Genomic DNA, 14,477 nt, shown 5'->3' on the forward strand with positions numbered 1-14,477 from the left:
TAACAGTTAGTGATTTTTTACTATGCCTATGTAAACTATGAGTTTGTGCAAGGAAATTACTTTCGAAGTATGTAGAAAAAATTTGGTACATGTACCGTGTATACATCCATATGCATATATAAAAAAGTAGTTATTATTTTAATATTACAAACAGACACTCCCATTTTATTTATTTGCATAGATATAAAGTTCGCTTAATAGGTAAGATATTTCATGTCGGTCATGTTTGAAGCAAACATATCCGAGCCATGATAGGATGAATGACCCATTTTGTAATGATGACTGTGTCAAACAAGCGTTTTACCGTCGCCCATAGATGTGTGCAAATTTAATATTGCATATTTTTCTAACGCATTCGATTCCCATTACAAAACAATTTTTGTCGTAATAATAAACCTATTATAAAGATATTCTATGTTAAGTAACGAGCGGTAAGCGCAAACATACAAATAAATATTACTAGCAAAGAAATGTAGAGGTAGGGTAATGTACTGACGATTGTATTAAAAGTAATAATAGCTTCGCATTTACAATAGTTATTCGTCAATAGAGTAAGATAGGTCCTTTCTTATTATCTGGTGGACCACATATACACAATTAATAGAGTAGTATTAGTGTGTAGTGAATGTATTAGCTTAGACCGACAGCTAATTTTCAGTTATTAGCTATTAAAAGCTTGTAAAAATGGTATGTAGTTACTTTATTTGCTGATTTACTGCCAGACATTAATATTTAATATGATTACATTTTAAAATCCACACAAAATATTTTAACAACTCATTATACGAGTAAAATTCTTACTGCATTTTTTTATAATTTATTTGAACCTACTAAATTCTGGAATGAAATAAATTTTTAATTTATTTTAATCCGCTTCTAATGAATATTTACCTGGTTAGCGTAAAACCGCGGGACAAAGCTAGCATTATACCTATACATAGATAAGCTCCCTGTTAGCTTGGCACAAATGTCCCGTACATCCTGATCCATGGCTTATGATGAAATGAGGTTGTTGTCTAAATCGTTCGCTTATCAACATAAAGCCAGGCTTGCCCGATAGCGTGTCGTTCAACTTTATCAGAGATAAATAATTTGCCATTCTTAGAAAACGTTTTGTTTCAAGTATGTTATATTAATGTAATCAGTCTGTTATTTCATATATCATGTAGAAACTTTTCACCCATAAAAGTTAATGCGATGATTAATACGTTTTTTCAAATGCAAAAATAATTTATCTGTATCTCTATATGTATTTTAAATAAAAAAATATATACGTACATATTATATATTAGCAAAGGATATCGCAAATATGCCTTAGATTTAGAAGAAGTAAGTTAACATGACGATCGATATACGAGTAGTTCAGGTTCAATGATCTTAAAAAAAGTATTCATATTTATTTATAAGTTAAACATTAGTATATTTTAAGATAAAAACATCAGATGATACCCAAGCGAAGCCGTAAAAAGAAACTTGTTTACACAAATAAAAAAAGTATTTGGCTGAGTCACTGAGTAATACTCTCAAATAAGTAATTCATAATCATAATACATAAATACGAGAATTATTTTATTTAATCAAACATTTATTATTTATTGTAAATATACTTTATATTCATAAAAACCATACTGGAGTACGATAAAATCAATCCAAGCGTCAGATCGTCGGGTTATCGGTAAACGTGATTCAAACCACCAGAGTCTTTGTAAGACCTTGATTTTTGTCATTTTATTCAACGCTATAACGAATTAAATAGAACAAAATATTATTATTAGTCGTGACATATTTATTCTATATCATAGTTTGGTAGTATAATAATTATAGAAAATTAAAGACTATTATAGCAAGTTAAATTTAAAATTGCAGGAACATATACAACCGATAATACGAATAGACCATTGACGATTCAGCCTGTAATATCCCACTGCTGAGCATATGCCTCTTTCTCCACGTAGGAGACGGATTGGGGCTAAATCCACCACGCTGTTCCACTGCGGGTTGCCGGACTCTTGATTAAAATTTTTCCCATTAAGACAGTTAATTCTGATTTATTAATCCCTACTAATATTATGAATATAAATGTAAGTTTGTTTGTTACGCTTTCACGCAAAAACTACTTAACCAATCATCGTGTAACTTTGTAAACATATTCTTGAAGGTATTAGAAGTAACATAGGATACTTTTTACTCAAAATAATTCAGTGCAAGCGAAGCCGAGGGTAAATAGAAGCTGGTGTTACATATATTCTTACTTCGGCGAAGATAGCAGCTAGACAACTAATAGCTGTAGCGCTAACGATAGCGGCTTAAAGAGTTAAAAGTAATTAATTATTTTGAAATTATTTAACTCAAAATATACCAAATAGGCATTAACTATTATTTAGCATAAACCTTTACATTATACAAAAATAACGCAGGCCATAAAAAGTCACGCGACGACTCAAAGACGCGAAGGGCAACTACAATTGACATTATGTAAAATAAATAATTGTCAACCGTGATTTACTATCCATAACCTACCACAGATCATTTCAACTATGTAGACGATTATTGTGGTCTGGTTATGTCTAATTGCGCTTGCGGGTCTCTAATGAGGATCTACACACGTCTCTACCGCGTTCTCTACCTGTGTTGAGAATCCATTAGCAAGCAGTTAGCTACAAACGAATATATTTCAACGTTTGAAGGCCATTTAATGTCAAGTGTCATTGGTCTAATATCCAACTTTACAAAAATTACTATATCTTGACTGTTTTAAAACGTCTTGCAATAAAACGCAATCAAATTATCTGTCACAATTTTTTTTCTTTTAAAATCTGTTTTCATATAATAGTAAAGTACGGCAGCAAAGAATATTGTCACCCCCTCTCTTCTCATGGGTGTCGTAAAAGGCGACTAAAGGATAACACAGTTCCACTACCACCTATTATTATTATTACCACCTTATAACTTAAAAAAACCGACCGATTAGGGGATAACCATCTAACTGCTGACTTTGAAATACACAGGTCGAAGACGGGCAGCAGTGTCTTCGGTGCGACAAAGCCAGCCCTGCGGTCACTAACCCGCCTGCCCACCGTGTTGACTATGGGCAAAGCACATGAGCTCACGCCATTTTTGGCGCGAACTTGTGGAGGCCTATGTCCAACAGTGGACTGCGATAGGCTGATGTGTGTGTGTGTGTGTGTGTGTGTGTGTGTGTGTGTGTGTGTGTGTGTATAGGTATCTAATTGGATAACATACCTCCCTCGTTTGAATAACTGAAAATTCTTTCTTTTCATTTGCTCTACTGTAAGTGTTACTAGTTTTAATTTTTTATCTATATAAAATACTAGCTGGCCTGGCGAACTTCGCAACGCCTTATATTTTTTGTGAATATAATAACTATTTAGACAAAAAACGTGACCCGTAGTTTATATATATTGAGATAGTTTAATTATTCTAATTAGTAAAAACTAATAACTTCAAACGCGTAGACACTTACACGAGTTTCAGTATCGCAACTAATCGCTTGGGTCAAGTTCACACTGAGTTTACGCATCAGCATTGGCAAAATGTTAAAAAAATCTTAGTTACAACGCCGCCTCCACGCGGCGAGTATCGTATCTACTATGCTTAATCACAAAGTTTTAGGACAGATCTTTGCAAACTAGTGTTTCGTCGAAAGATGTTTTTGTTGTTACTGGCCGTTTTCTTCTGTTGTGGCATGTGCGACAGTGAGGAAGATCTAGGATATAGTTTGAATATTGGAAACGCCATTGACGTATTTGCAAAGTAAGTTTTATATTATTTTGTAATGTATTAAATTTCGTTTCTGATAGTATTGTTTCCAGACCAATTGGTCTCGTTTGTTTTGATTTATAGTTAACAGTTTCATAGTTTAGCAGTGAGATAGATAACATGTTTGTGTTTTCGGTGATTGTCTTGTAAATTATTTTACTATTTAAGTTTCATTTTATTAGCTTTCTTAATGTAATTGTCGCCTCGACCTACCATTATTTTTACCTCTACATATTATACATCAAAATTTATATAGATAGGTATGTAAAAATTTCGTTTTTTTGAAAAAATCAAAATAGGTATAAGAACGGATGCTATTAATGGATATTAAGCATATATAAATATTGCGCGTTGGTACAGCTGTTTTGTAAAACAACGAGAAAGCCCCAAATTATTATTACGCTAAGTTTTTAGCCTATTAATCATTTCGCCACGAACAAAACATTTCCCTGTATGAATAGTGTAGCAAATCTTAAATTGTCTTCTCATCTATTTAAGTACCATTTACTCAACAAATTAAAAAAGGATCTAGTTAATGAAATTCAATTGATCTAAACGAAACAACGGCTTAATTACTAGCACTATAAATACTAAATTTACATATGTAGAATTAGAAGCACAACAGCGAAAACTGTTGTTGTATTTTTTTTTATTAAAAACATGGAAAACATTGGTACAATCCGCATCATGGTAAGCGGATACATATGCCTGCAATATCCCCGACCCTCAATACGAGACCTGACTACTTACTTGCCACAGAAACACGATTACACTATTTGAGAGCAGTACTATTTAGCTATAATCTTCTTTAAGATTGAGGTTTTTCCAGTCCAGCTGTTCTAAACTTTGAACCAGATATTTCTTACTTGTTTGTGCCTCACTTCAATTAAATGACAATATTGGTAATAGGAAAACTTGTATTTAATTGTCCTAACGCCTAATTATAAATCTCATGTCCATCTTTTCTTCACGTTTCTATAAAATCTTTAAATTTAACTGTTTCATGAGTAGTCATGTAATAGAATCAATTAATCATCATGTCAAATAGATATGCCTAAATTATTAATATCTTTATGTATTATGTATGTATATATGTTTTTGTTATAATAGCTATGGCGATCTATCACAAGTAACACAAGTCTTATCAGCTGATTACGAAGATGAAGACAATGTTGGGGCAGATTTATTTCGCGAGAAAAATATCAGGGTCTTCGAAAATGTCACCAGCACGGAGTCTCCTGGTGACACAGGGATAGACATGAATATACTCCTTTGTGAATCTTTCGAAGATTTGGTGACAAACTACTTTCAGAACTTCAAAATAGAAGGGTAATAAAAAAAATTACTTTATTTTAACATTACCAACATCATTCCGTTAATTTTTCAATTGAGTTACATTTTTGGTATTAATTGGATGGAAAATATATTCAAATAACCCCTGATGCTGCTTCCAGTACAGAAAAACCATGGAAAGCCTTTTTGGGTGACTGGATAAACGACGAGATCATGAGGACCTTCGGCATGGAGTTCGACTTCAAACCGGATAACTGTTGCTATGTCCTCGTCAAGCTATCAAAGACCCTAAAATCCGTTAAAATGGACTCGATGAATAATATTCGTGTTAAAAAATATGTTGAACGAGAAATAGAGAACTTAAACGCTAGCGACACGACAGCGATAAGACGTTTCATGAAAAGCTACGGGACGCACTACATTGATTCTTTTGTGACTGGAAACTTTATATACCAGGTTAGTTCTAGTTTTTACTTTTCATCTTGTTAACATCGAAGAACGTTTTGATCGAAATGTATATTATTAATAACATTCTTTCTTGCTGTTCACAGGTTTTTAAGTATAAGAGACCTGGCTACAACCTTCTAAAATCCTACATCAAAGTTCGTGAACAACGAAAGTCTGACTTCGGCAACTTAAGGTTCTACTTCTCATCCTATTTTCTTAAGCAAGTTGGTGATATTAGAGTAAGTATGCTTGGAATATAAAAAAGGTTTCATTACACAAACTGACTTAAGGTTAAGAGTGAAATCTAACTGAACTACTGGTACTTTTACAGTCGCTAAATACAATTTTTAACGACTTTCCATGTTTACGATTGAGCCTCTAACATCCTACTGATTTGCATAGGTCTCTTTCTCCATATAGGAGAAGGATTAGAGCTTAATCCACCACACTACTCCACTGCGGGTTGGCGGATGTTTTTCATTCTGCGTAACGATCACTATCAGGCTTCTATGTTTATAACATCCAAAATATTACTTTTACAGATAGCTAGCGGAAACAAAAGGATCGAACAATGGGCACGAAGCAATCTTCTAGACAGTCAATATTTATATTCGAGACCGAGTCTCCTCAGGGTGCATTACAGTCCAATATTGGCGTATAAGCTTAACGAAATGTTGGACGATGGCGCCCTTTTAGGTTTAAATTTGAAAATCTTAAGACCGCTGTTCAAAGATCGGTACAAGAGGGAGAGATATGCAGAAATCGTCGAAAATGACATGAAATTATGGGAAATAAATGCTTGATATCAATATTAGAAAATTTTATATAGGACATAATGCAGAAGGCTGATAAAAGGAAATGATACTGATCAAATAGTTAAGCTTGCGGCAGAAATAATTGTTTATAGTTAATAAAACACCTCATTTATAAATACCAGTATTTTATAAATTAAAACTAAGTAAATTGTTAAATTTATTTTATTATTGACATGGTTGATTACAAATCTTTGTTACAACTTAGTGTGCGAATACAGTGTTCCTTTATTTAGATAAAATTAGAGATAATTAAAATAATAATATTAAAATATACAGATAATTAATATATGTACATGTGTGTGAAATAAGCTATATGTGTAATCATTTCGGAGATCAAAATGTTTGATATACCGAAATTAAAATTAAAGTTACAATGTAAAAAAAAATACTTCAATTTTATATTTAATTTCATCGCAAACTATGAAAACTTACGGGATATTTGTCGTTTAATACTAAACCCCAAAGCTATACACAGATTACGCACTGTTACGGAGGCTACGTCATAATAAATAAATAAATAAATAGACGGTTCACACTCAATGGCGCCTAGTAGGATTTTCTCCTGTGTCGTAAGTCCGGAATCACAATATACAAACACAAATGCCCAGACCACGACAAACATCTATATGACCAATACAAATGTTTGACATGTATGAGGATCGAACCTGCAACCGCCAGCGCAACATACAGTGCTGTGACCGCTGGGCAAACGCGTCGTCATCATCAAAAACCGGTATTATAGTCAAGTCGCGTAAGGGAAAAAATATCTTATTGCTGTCACTCAGACATGCCGCACCGTTTTTTAATCGTAGTAAGTCAATTTACACGATATGTTCCAATTTATAACGATTTAATTGGTCAATTAGCATGTCTAAATCACACGTAGCTTAAGTGGCAGCGACGACGTACTACTTTCTTTGCGAATAGGCCATAAAAGAACATGTTCTACAAAGAGTGTTCCAATGTACGCCTTTCTTTTATGCGCAATAAAACTCCTTATGATTCTTTATAATGTATATATACATAAGTTATAATAAGTTTGTAATCCAAGAGTGTGTACGCCATATATCAAAATGTTTACAATCATATTAGCTTTTCAAATTTATTTTTATAGGCTTTGAAATCAAGGACTCACTTTTTTAATCTCATTAATATGTTCTTTATTATAAAATAAAACACTTAACACTACACATTTATTTTAGTCAAATGAAAATAAAGAGACGCAAATTAAAACATTCACTTTAACTAGTCTGAGATCTTATATCAACTTACAATATCATTATAAAACGTGAATAACATAGTAATTCAAAATCATCTATTTATTAGTTAGTATACATTTTCACATATTTAATTTTAATTAAATTTTTTAAAGTTTATAAAATATTTCTTATATAAAAATTACAGTTGTGCGATTTTGTGAAAACATGGCAATAACTAAAGGTTGAAAATAGAAAACAAAACTGCTACATAAAAGAGACAAGAGTTTTCAAGTGATCATTATGACCTGTTCTACCGGTCACGGATAACGCTATTTGACGGATGACGATATTCAACAGATAAAAGTTTTTGATATATTCTTCTTTTTTAAGATTGACATCCACTATATTTATGAGATATTTCTGTTCGCAAAAATTACTCTAAATCTATAGTTTATTAATTGACGTGAAACAGATCCCTATACCTCCTGCTGTCAAAGTCTAATCGTTACTTATTTGCAGGATAAACTTTATCCACATAAGGTAACACCGGCCCCTAATGGGCATATAATTTATTTTGATAACTTAAGACTACAAGTTGATATTATTCAAAATCATTTTTTTATTAATTTCATATCCAAACTTTAGTTAGGAAATTAAATTTAGTTTTTAGAGAGTAATGATATTATATTTTGTGGACCTTGAAAACATAACTTTTTCTTGGATAGTCGCTTAAAAATATTACATAAAATACACTATTAGACCTTTTTAATACATAAAAATATTGTAGCACAATAGCATACACCTAAACATTCACACGTCAGCCTTACACGCAGTCCACAACTGGACATAGGCTGCCCCAAGTTACCTAAACCTTCAGGGTACACATAATATATTTTCTTACACACCCTGTCCCCGATAATATACAACACAAATAGTAATTAAATTACAATGTAAGTACATACTATCTTTGTACTTAATATACAGAATGTTCGACTCTTAACTGTTTTCCTTTAAATGGGCAGTTCTGACGGTTTTGTAGACCATATTATACGCGGGAAATAATCCTAACTCTTGTTTTAAATTTTACTTTTGTCTGATACGAGCTACACTGGCAAGGTACTTCTGCATAACCGTCCAATACTATTTTTTGTTATACTTAAAAAACGTCGATAAAGTGAAATATACATACTAACTGCCGCATACAACTATAGAACCGCATATGGAACGAATTCTATTTTTAAACGGTTTTATTTAGCTCACCCCGTTTGTTTTATTTTTTATTTATTATTTATTCTTGGGTCAAATTTAGTAATTCAAATTTCACCCTCTTCCTGTCAACCGATTAATCTGAAATTTTGTATACACTTTGGATTTTGGTGACAATACAATTATGTTTATTCATTATCATTATAAATTCAAGATGGCCGCCGCTACAAAATGGCGGATAATTTATGTTTTATTAATCCCATCAATATGGGTATCAAATGAAAGGGCTCAACAAGCAGAATACAATATACTATAAAAAATTGAAATATAAGATGGCGGCCGCTACAAAATGGCGGATAACGTAGGTTTTATCAATCCCATCAATATGGGTATCAAATGAAAGGGCTCAACAAGCAGAATACAATATACTATAAAAAATTGAAATACAAGATGGCGGCCGCTACAAAATGGCGGATAACGTAGGTTTTATCGATCCCATCAACATGGGTATCAAATGAAAGGTCTCAACAAGTAGAATACAATTTACTATGCAAAATTGAAATCTAAGCTGGCCGCCGCTACCAAATGTCTGATAACAATTTTTTATCAATCCCACCAATATGGGTATCAAATAAAAGGGCTTGACAAGAAGAATACACAACTATACAACCTCAATATTTAAGATGGGCCTTGCAATAATGAAGCACTAAATGAATTAAACAGAATGCGAAATAAAAACTAAAAACTAGAAAATAAAAATAGGTAAAAAAACTTTTTAAGTTAAACGGTTTTATGTTAAACATACATTGCAATGTTTAAGATAAATGTACTAAAAACCAAAAAATAATAAAATAGATACAGTCGTGGGAATTATAAACATATGCATAGACTAGACTAAAATAAAACCGTGGGGCACGTCAATTGTCTACAAATTATCGACTTAATGTGCGATAGAAGAATCGTTTAATTCGTCGTTAAAATAGGCAGTTGGCCCGCAGACGGTGAGGAAATTACTTACTATTTTCTTGCTCATGGAAATTCCAATAGATATACACTCCATGTAAATAAAAGAGATGTTACAACTAGTTTATCGTTGGACATTCACACTGCTGGCTGGCGAGGAATCGTTTCACTGCTGTAGACAATTGACGTGCCCCACGGTTTTATTTTAGTCTAGTCTATGCATATGTTTATAATTCCCACGACTGTATCTATTTTATTATTTTTTGGTTTTTAGTACATTTATCTTAAACATTGCAATGTATGTTTAACATAAAACCGTTTAACTTAAAAAGTTTTTTTACCTATTTTTATTTGTAGAATGAATTTCAACATAAATTTTAGCGTATTATCCGAAAAGAGTGTATCAAAGTAGTGCATCTATTTAAAAAAAGTCAAATGTAAAAATGGGGTAGGATTTTTTTGAGTGGGATGTGATCTATTACATATACAGAACCCCATATTTGAAGGAAGGCAGATAGGAATCGAACACCCTATATACACATATATAAACATTCATTTAATGATAATTGTAATTTGTAATTAATCGAAATAAAAATTACAAATTTTTATCTAAATATTACATATATATATTTGGCCTTTAAAAACTTATCACACTGAAACTATTAATTGATATAAAAATAAAACAATATCGTTTTTTCAATACTTTATAAAATACTTTTTTTAAGTGAATAAAAATATATATTTTGACAAAAATACGTGCATTCTTAAGGTTAACAGTCAAATAGTCTAGTCATATGCATTTTTTTACTTTAGAAAAAGTACAAATGTTATATTTTATAAGGTTTTTTATCTTTCTATTTCAAGGTATATTCTGTACAAAAGGGATTAAAAAAATTTAAAAAAATGGATGTCCCCATAGCGTAATTATTATAGTACAAGTGTATTGAGTCACCAGTGACCATGGCGTCCGCAACGTCACCTAAATATGGGTTTAAAATAATGATCATATATCATATTATAAATAATGATCGTTAAAATAATGAGTCACAGCTCAAGTTAATGACGCGAAATATAATGAACAAATCAAGTAAATTATATTCTTTTGTTCTATTTTCAAGTTGTTTGTACAGCACGAGCTAAAATACAGATATCACAAAAAATATTTTTTATTTTATTTTTGTAAACAAATAAATATATGTGTATAACGCGACACGTTTTTATAACACAGTGAAATTAGTATTAAATAACTTATAAAAAAACGTAATTACTTTCTTAACACACATATTACATACAAATATTTAGACACTTATATTAAAATGTATTTACATATGAGCTATCCAATAAATTGACTGACAAAATGAGCTATTGAATTCTCTGGCAAATTTTTATAGCAAATGAATTTGATTTTATATATAATATAATAGTATCTTTAACGTAACATTATGGGCCTGTTCAGCAGTTGTATATAACGCAATTGCTCATAAATAGACCCTAAGTTTAATAATAGTTAATTTTTACGTATAAAGCAGTATGCACAATTTGCATAGTTATACTCACAATTAATTTTACAAAATATACATCTAATATTGTGACAGTAGTATAGCTTCTCATAAATCAAAACTAAACATTATAAATAAATAAATATAAATATCTTATAACATACACACCCGGTCGTCTGTTCCGTAATTTAATCCTATGTGAAATATTATATATGTGTAGCCGCGACTTCGTCCGCAACATATTTAAAAAAAAATTATAGTTTAGTTTGCAGAGTTATAAAATAAAAATAATAAAAATAGCCTAAGTTACTCCTTACTACATCAGCTATCTGCCAGTGAAAGTCCCGTCAAAATCGGTCCAGCCATTTCAGAGATTAGCCAGAACCAACAGACAGACAAACGAAATTGATAAACAATGATATTTTGGTATATGTACCGTGTATAATGAAACATACATATGAATTTAGTAAGAAGCGGTTATTTTAATATAACAAAAAGACCCCAATTGTATTTATTTGTAAGAAGATATAAATATACAAATATTACACCCAGACTCAGGCGGGAATCGAACCCGCAACCAGCGGAGCAGAAACCACTACAAACTGCGCCAACGAGAGTCATGTTTGACTACATTATATGCTCTATTGAAATGGCGAATATATTATTTTACACGCCAAAAAATACATTAACTACATAATTAATATTTACTCTATCATTTATACATAGGTTTATAATTGACCATACAACCGCCAAATTAACAAAATGTTTTTTTTGGAACGTTTGACAGAATATTTGACCAATTAAATATTGGTCAAATGTTCAAAAATTTCATGTTTATGAAATCCAATACCATCCAACATTTTTATCCAATGTTTGACAAACATTTTAAGCAGTGTCTAACAATTTCAATTTACGACGTTAGTACATTCTAAAAATTGGTCCAATCGTTTCCCCATCGCTTGACAAAATATATTGACCAAAATTGTGCCAAACAATGCCAACATTCATCAATGCATAAACATATATATCAGGGCTTCTACTATCAAAGGTAACAAACTCTACTGTTTTTAGTCTTTTTTTTTTGTTTTTTAATCTTTTATATTGTCTATGGAATTTCGTTGCATGTAGTAATTTCACTACATTAAAAACACCGAACTCCAATACAAAAGTGACATAGCAAATATCAATTAACATCAAAGCAAGCAAGAAAACGCACCTGTCAAATTCAACAATCTCAGTTTCATTTCCCATTCTCAGTCAGGAAATCAGAGGATCGCATCGAGTATGGCGACTTTGTAAATTTAAAGTTTGGTTACTGTTACGATAATTTCGATTTTCAGTAGATAATCTTATTATTTTAAACTAAATACTTAAAATTTTACATCGTGGAGGTTCATTGTCTGCCTGTGGATAAAAATAAAGGCAGAAAACGTGCCAGACAACCCGAAAAATGGAAGGCAAATATTGCCAAAGCAAACAGGTAATGACAGGGCCGAATTCGTCAGTAATAAATTTAATGTTTAAATTCAAATATCGAGTACTTGTATAATGTGATTTTTTGTTGTCGATATAAACCGAAAGCGATGCCGGGAATTACTTTATACAGCATAAATGTAAAACCTTAAAAATGACTGATATTAAAAAAAAAATCATGAAGTTTTTTATAAAAATAGTATGTAATAAAACCTATCAAGATGCTTTTTTATTAAAATACTGCCATGCCGTTCCAACTAAAAGAAGAAAAGCAACGAATGATAAGCATTCTAGAAAATGTTTTACTACCAAGTTTACCATTCCAGCTAGTTCTATTAAGAAAGTCATTCCTGTGTGCCAAAAAACATTTTTAACGATTTTTGGTTTAACAAGCTACAGGATTCAGTAAATCCTGAAGAAACACTTTGAAACAGGGGAATTCCCCACAGAGAAGAGAGGTGGTAATCACAAGAAACATTTATATTCAGAAATGAATAAGAAAGGTGTTCGTATCTTTATCATGTCCTTGAAATGTACTGAACCTCATTACTGCCGCAGTGCTTCGTCTGTAAGTGAAAATATCTACCGAGTGAACTCAATATAAAGAAGCTACATAAAATGTTTATGGTGAAAAATGCAGGAAAACCTTGTAAAAAAATAAATCTTTTCACGAAAATCTTCAACACTGAATTTAATCTTGGCTTTAGATCTCCCCGAACTGACATATGTTTATAATTTGATGAGGAAAAAAGAGAAACAAATATGCAAGAAAAGAATAAATAACACTTTAAAGAGTGCATGTACTAAGAGCAAAGGCATTTTACTCGCTACTGAAAGAAAAACCAGCAAATACTAAAATAATATCATTCCACTGCCAAAAAAATCAACTAATACCAAAAATAGCAGACCAGTTTTTTTATTATTCCCGCCAATTATAAGTTCATAACTAAACTGTTGTTGAAGGTTCTTGTAAATATCCATTAAAACCAGAAAATGTATTTGCTTGGACATGGACAGAAGAACAATATAGCAAAGACTCAAACACCATAGCATTTATAATCTACCACCGTCTTAATAATACAGATTTCACAAACGTTTCGACCATACGGTTGACTGCAGATAGCTGTGGTGGTCAAAACAAAAATTCATGTCCATGTGCTGTAAATGGATACTAGAAAATAATACTGTAAACCATATAGAATTAGTTTTCCCTGTTACACATCAATCCTACTTGCCCTCAGACCGGATATTTGCTCATACAGAAAAAGAGGTTAAGAGGAAAGAAGTGATTATACATTCAAATGAAACTTGTCCAGTTTACGACTGGAAAGCAGCAGCTGGAAACATTATAAAACCACCTGGACAGTGGCATTTTAAGTGTAAGGAGAGTAAAAGACTTTATATTAAAAAGACAAAAAATAAGGAAAATTTTGGAATACAAGGCGAGACATTTTACAGAGCATAGTTCGGCCGCTTTGCTAATATTTATCGAAAAGATAAAAATGTTAACATGATGGTGCCCCAAACAATCAACTCAGGCATAACAGTTAATCGTAATAAAATAAATGGTGTGAAAAACTTGTTGATTAAATACTATGGCGTGGAGTAGCGTAGTTTAAGTCATTTGGAATATTACAAAAAAGTCATTGACTGTGAAGATGATTTATCTCAGGAGGAATCAACTTTATATTATGAAGAAGACCACTAATATTGTATTGGGTATAAGTTTTTAATTTTTTGAATAAAAGTATTTTTTCACAATTTTGTTTCATTGATTTCGGCCCTGAATACATGCAAAACTA

The 14,477-nt window shown here is 31.6% G+C and overlaps 1 protein-coding gene across 1 annotated transcript; it reads left to right on the top strand.

The window, feature by feature from the left end:
* Positions 1-3,667: 3,667 nt before the first annotated feature.
* On the top strand, positions 3,668-6,491 carry LOC123662951 (torso-like protein). The gene is made up of 5 exons (XM_045597715.1): positions 3,668-3,774; positions 4,891-5,109; positions 5,235-5,529; positions 5,625-5,759; positions 6,063-6,491. The coding sequence occupies exons 1-5, from the start codon at positions 3,668-3,670 to the stop codon at positions 6,321-6,323; spliced, it is 1,017 nt and encodes a 338-aa protein (XP_045453671.1). The 3' UTR covers positions 6,324-6,491.
* The last annotated feature ends 7,986 nt before the right edge of the window (positions 6,492-14,477 follow it).

This window comes from Melitaea cinxia, chromosome 19, assembly GCF_905220565.1.
Source record: "Melitaea cinxia chromosome 19, ilMelCinx1.1, whole genome shotgun sequence".
Taxonomy (NCBI): Eukaryota; Metazoa; Arthropoda; class Insecta; order Lepidoptera; family Nymphalidae; genus Melitaea; species Melitaea cinxia.

Excerpts from the sequence above, each read along its gene's own strand:
- LOC123662951 (XM_045597715.1), top strand. The coding sequence starts at position 3,668 with ATGTTTTTGTTGTTACTGGCCGTTTTCTTCTGTTGTGGCATGTGCGAC. Across the intron at positions 3,775-4,890 it reads GCCATTGACGTATTTGCAAA|CTATGGCGATCTATCACAAG; the intron begins GTAAGTTTTATA and ends TTGTTATAATAG. Across the intron at positions 5,530-5,624 it reads CTGGAAACTTTATATACCAG|GTTTTTAAGTATAAGAGACC; the intron begins GTTAGTTCTAGT and ends TGCTGTTCACAG.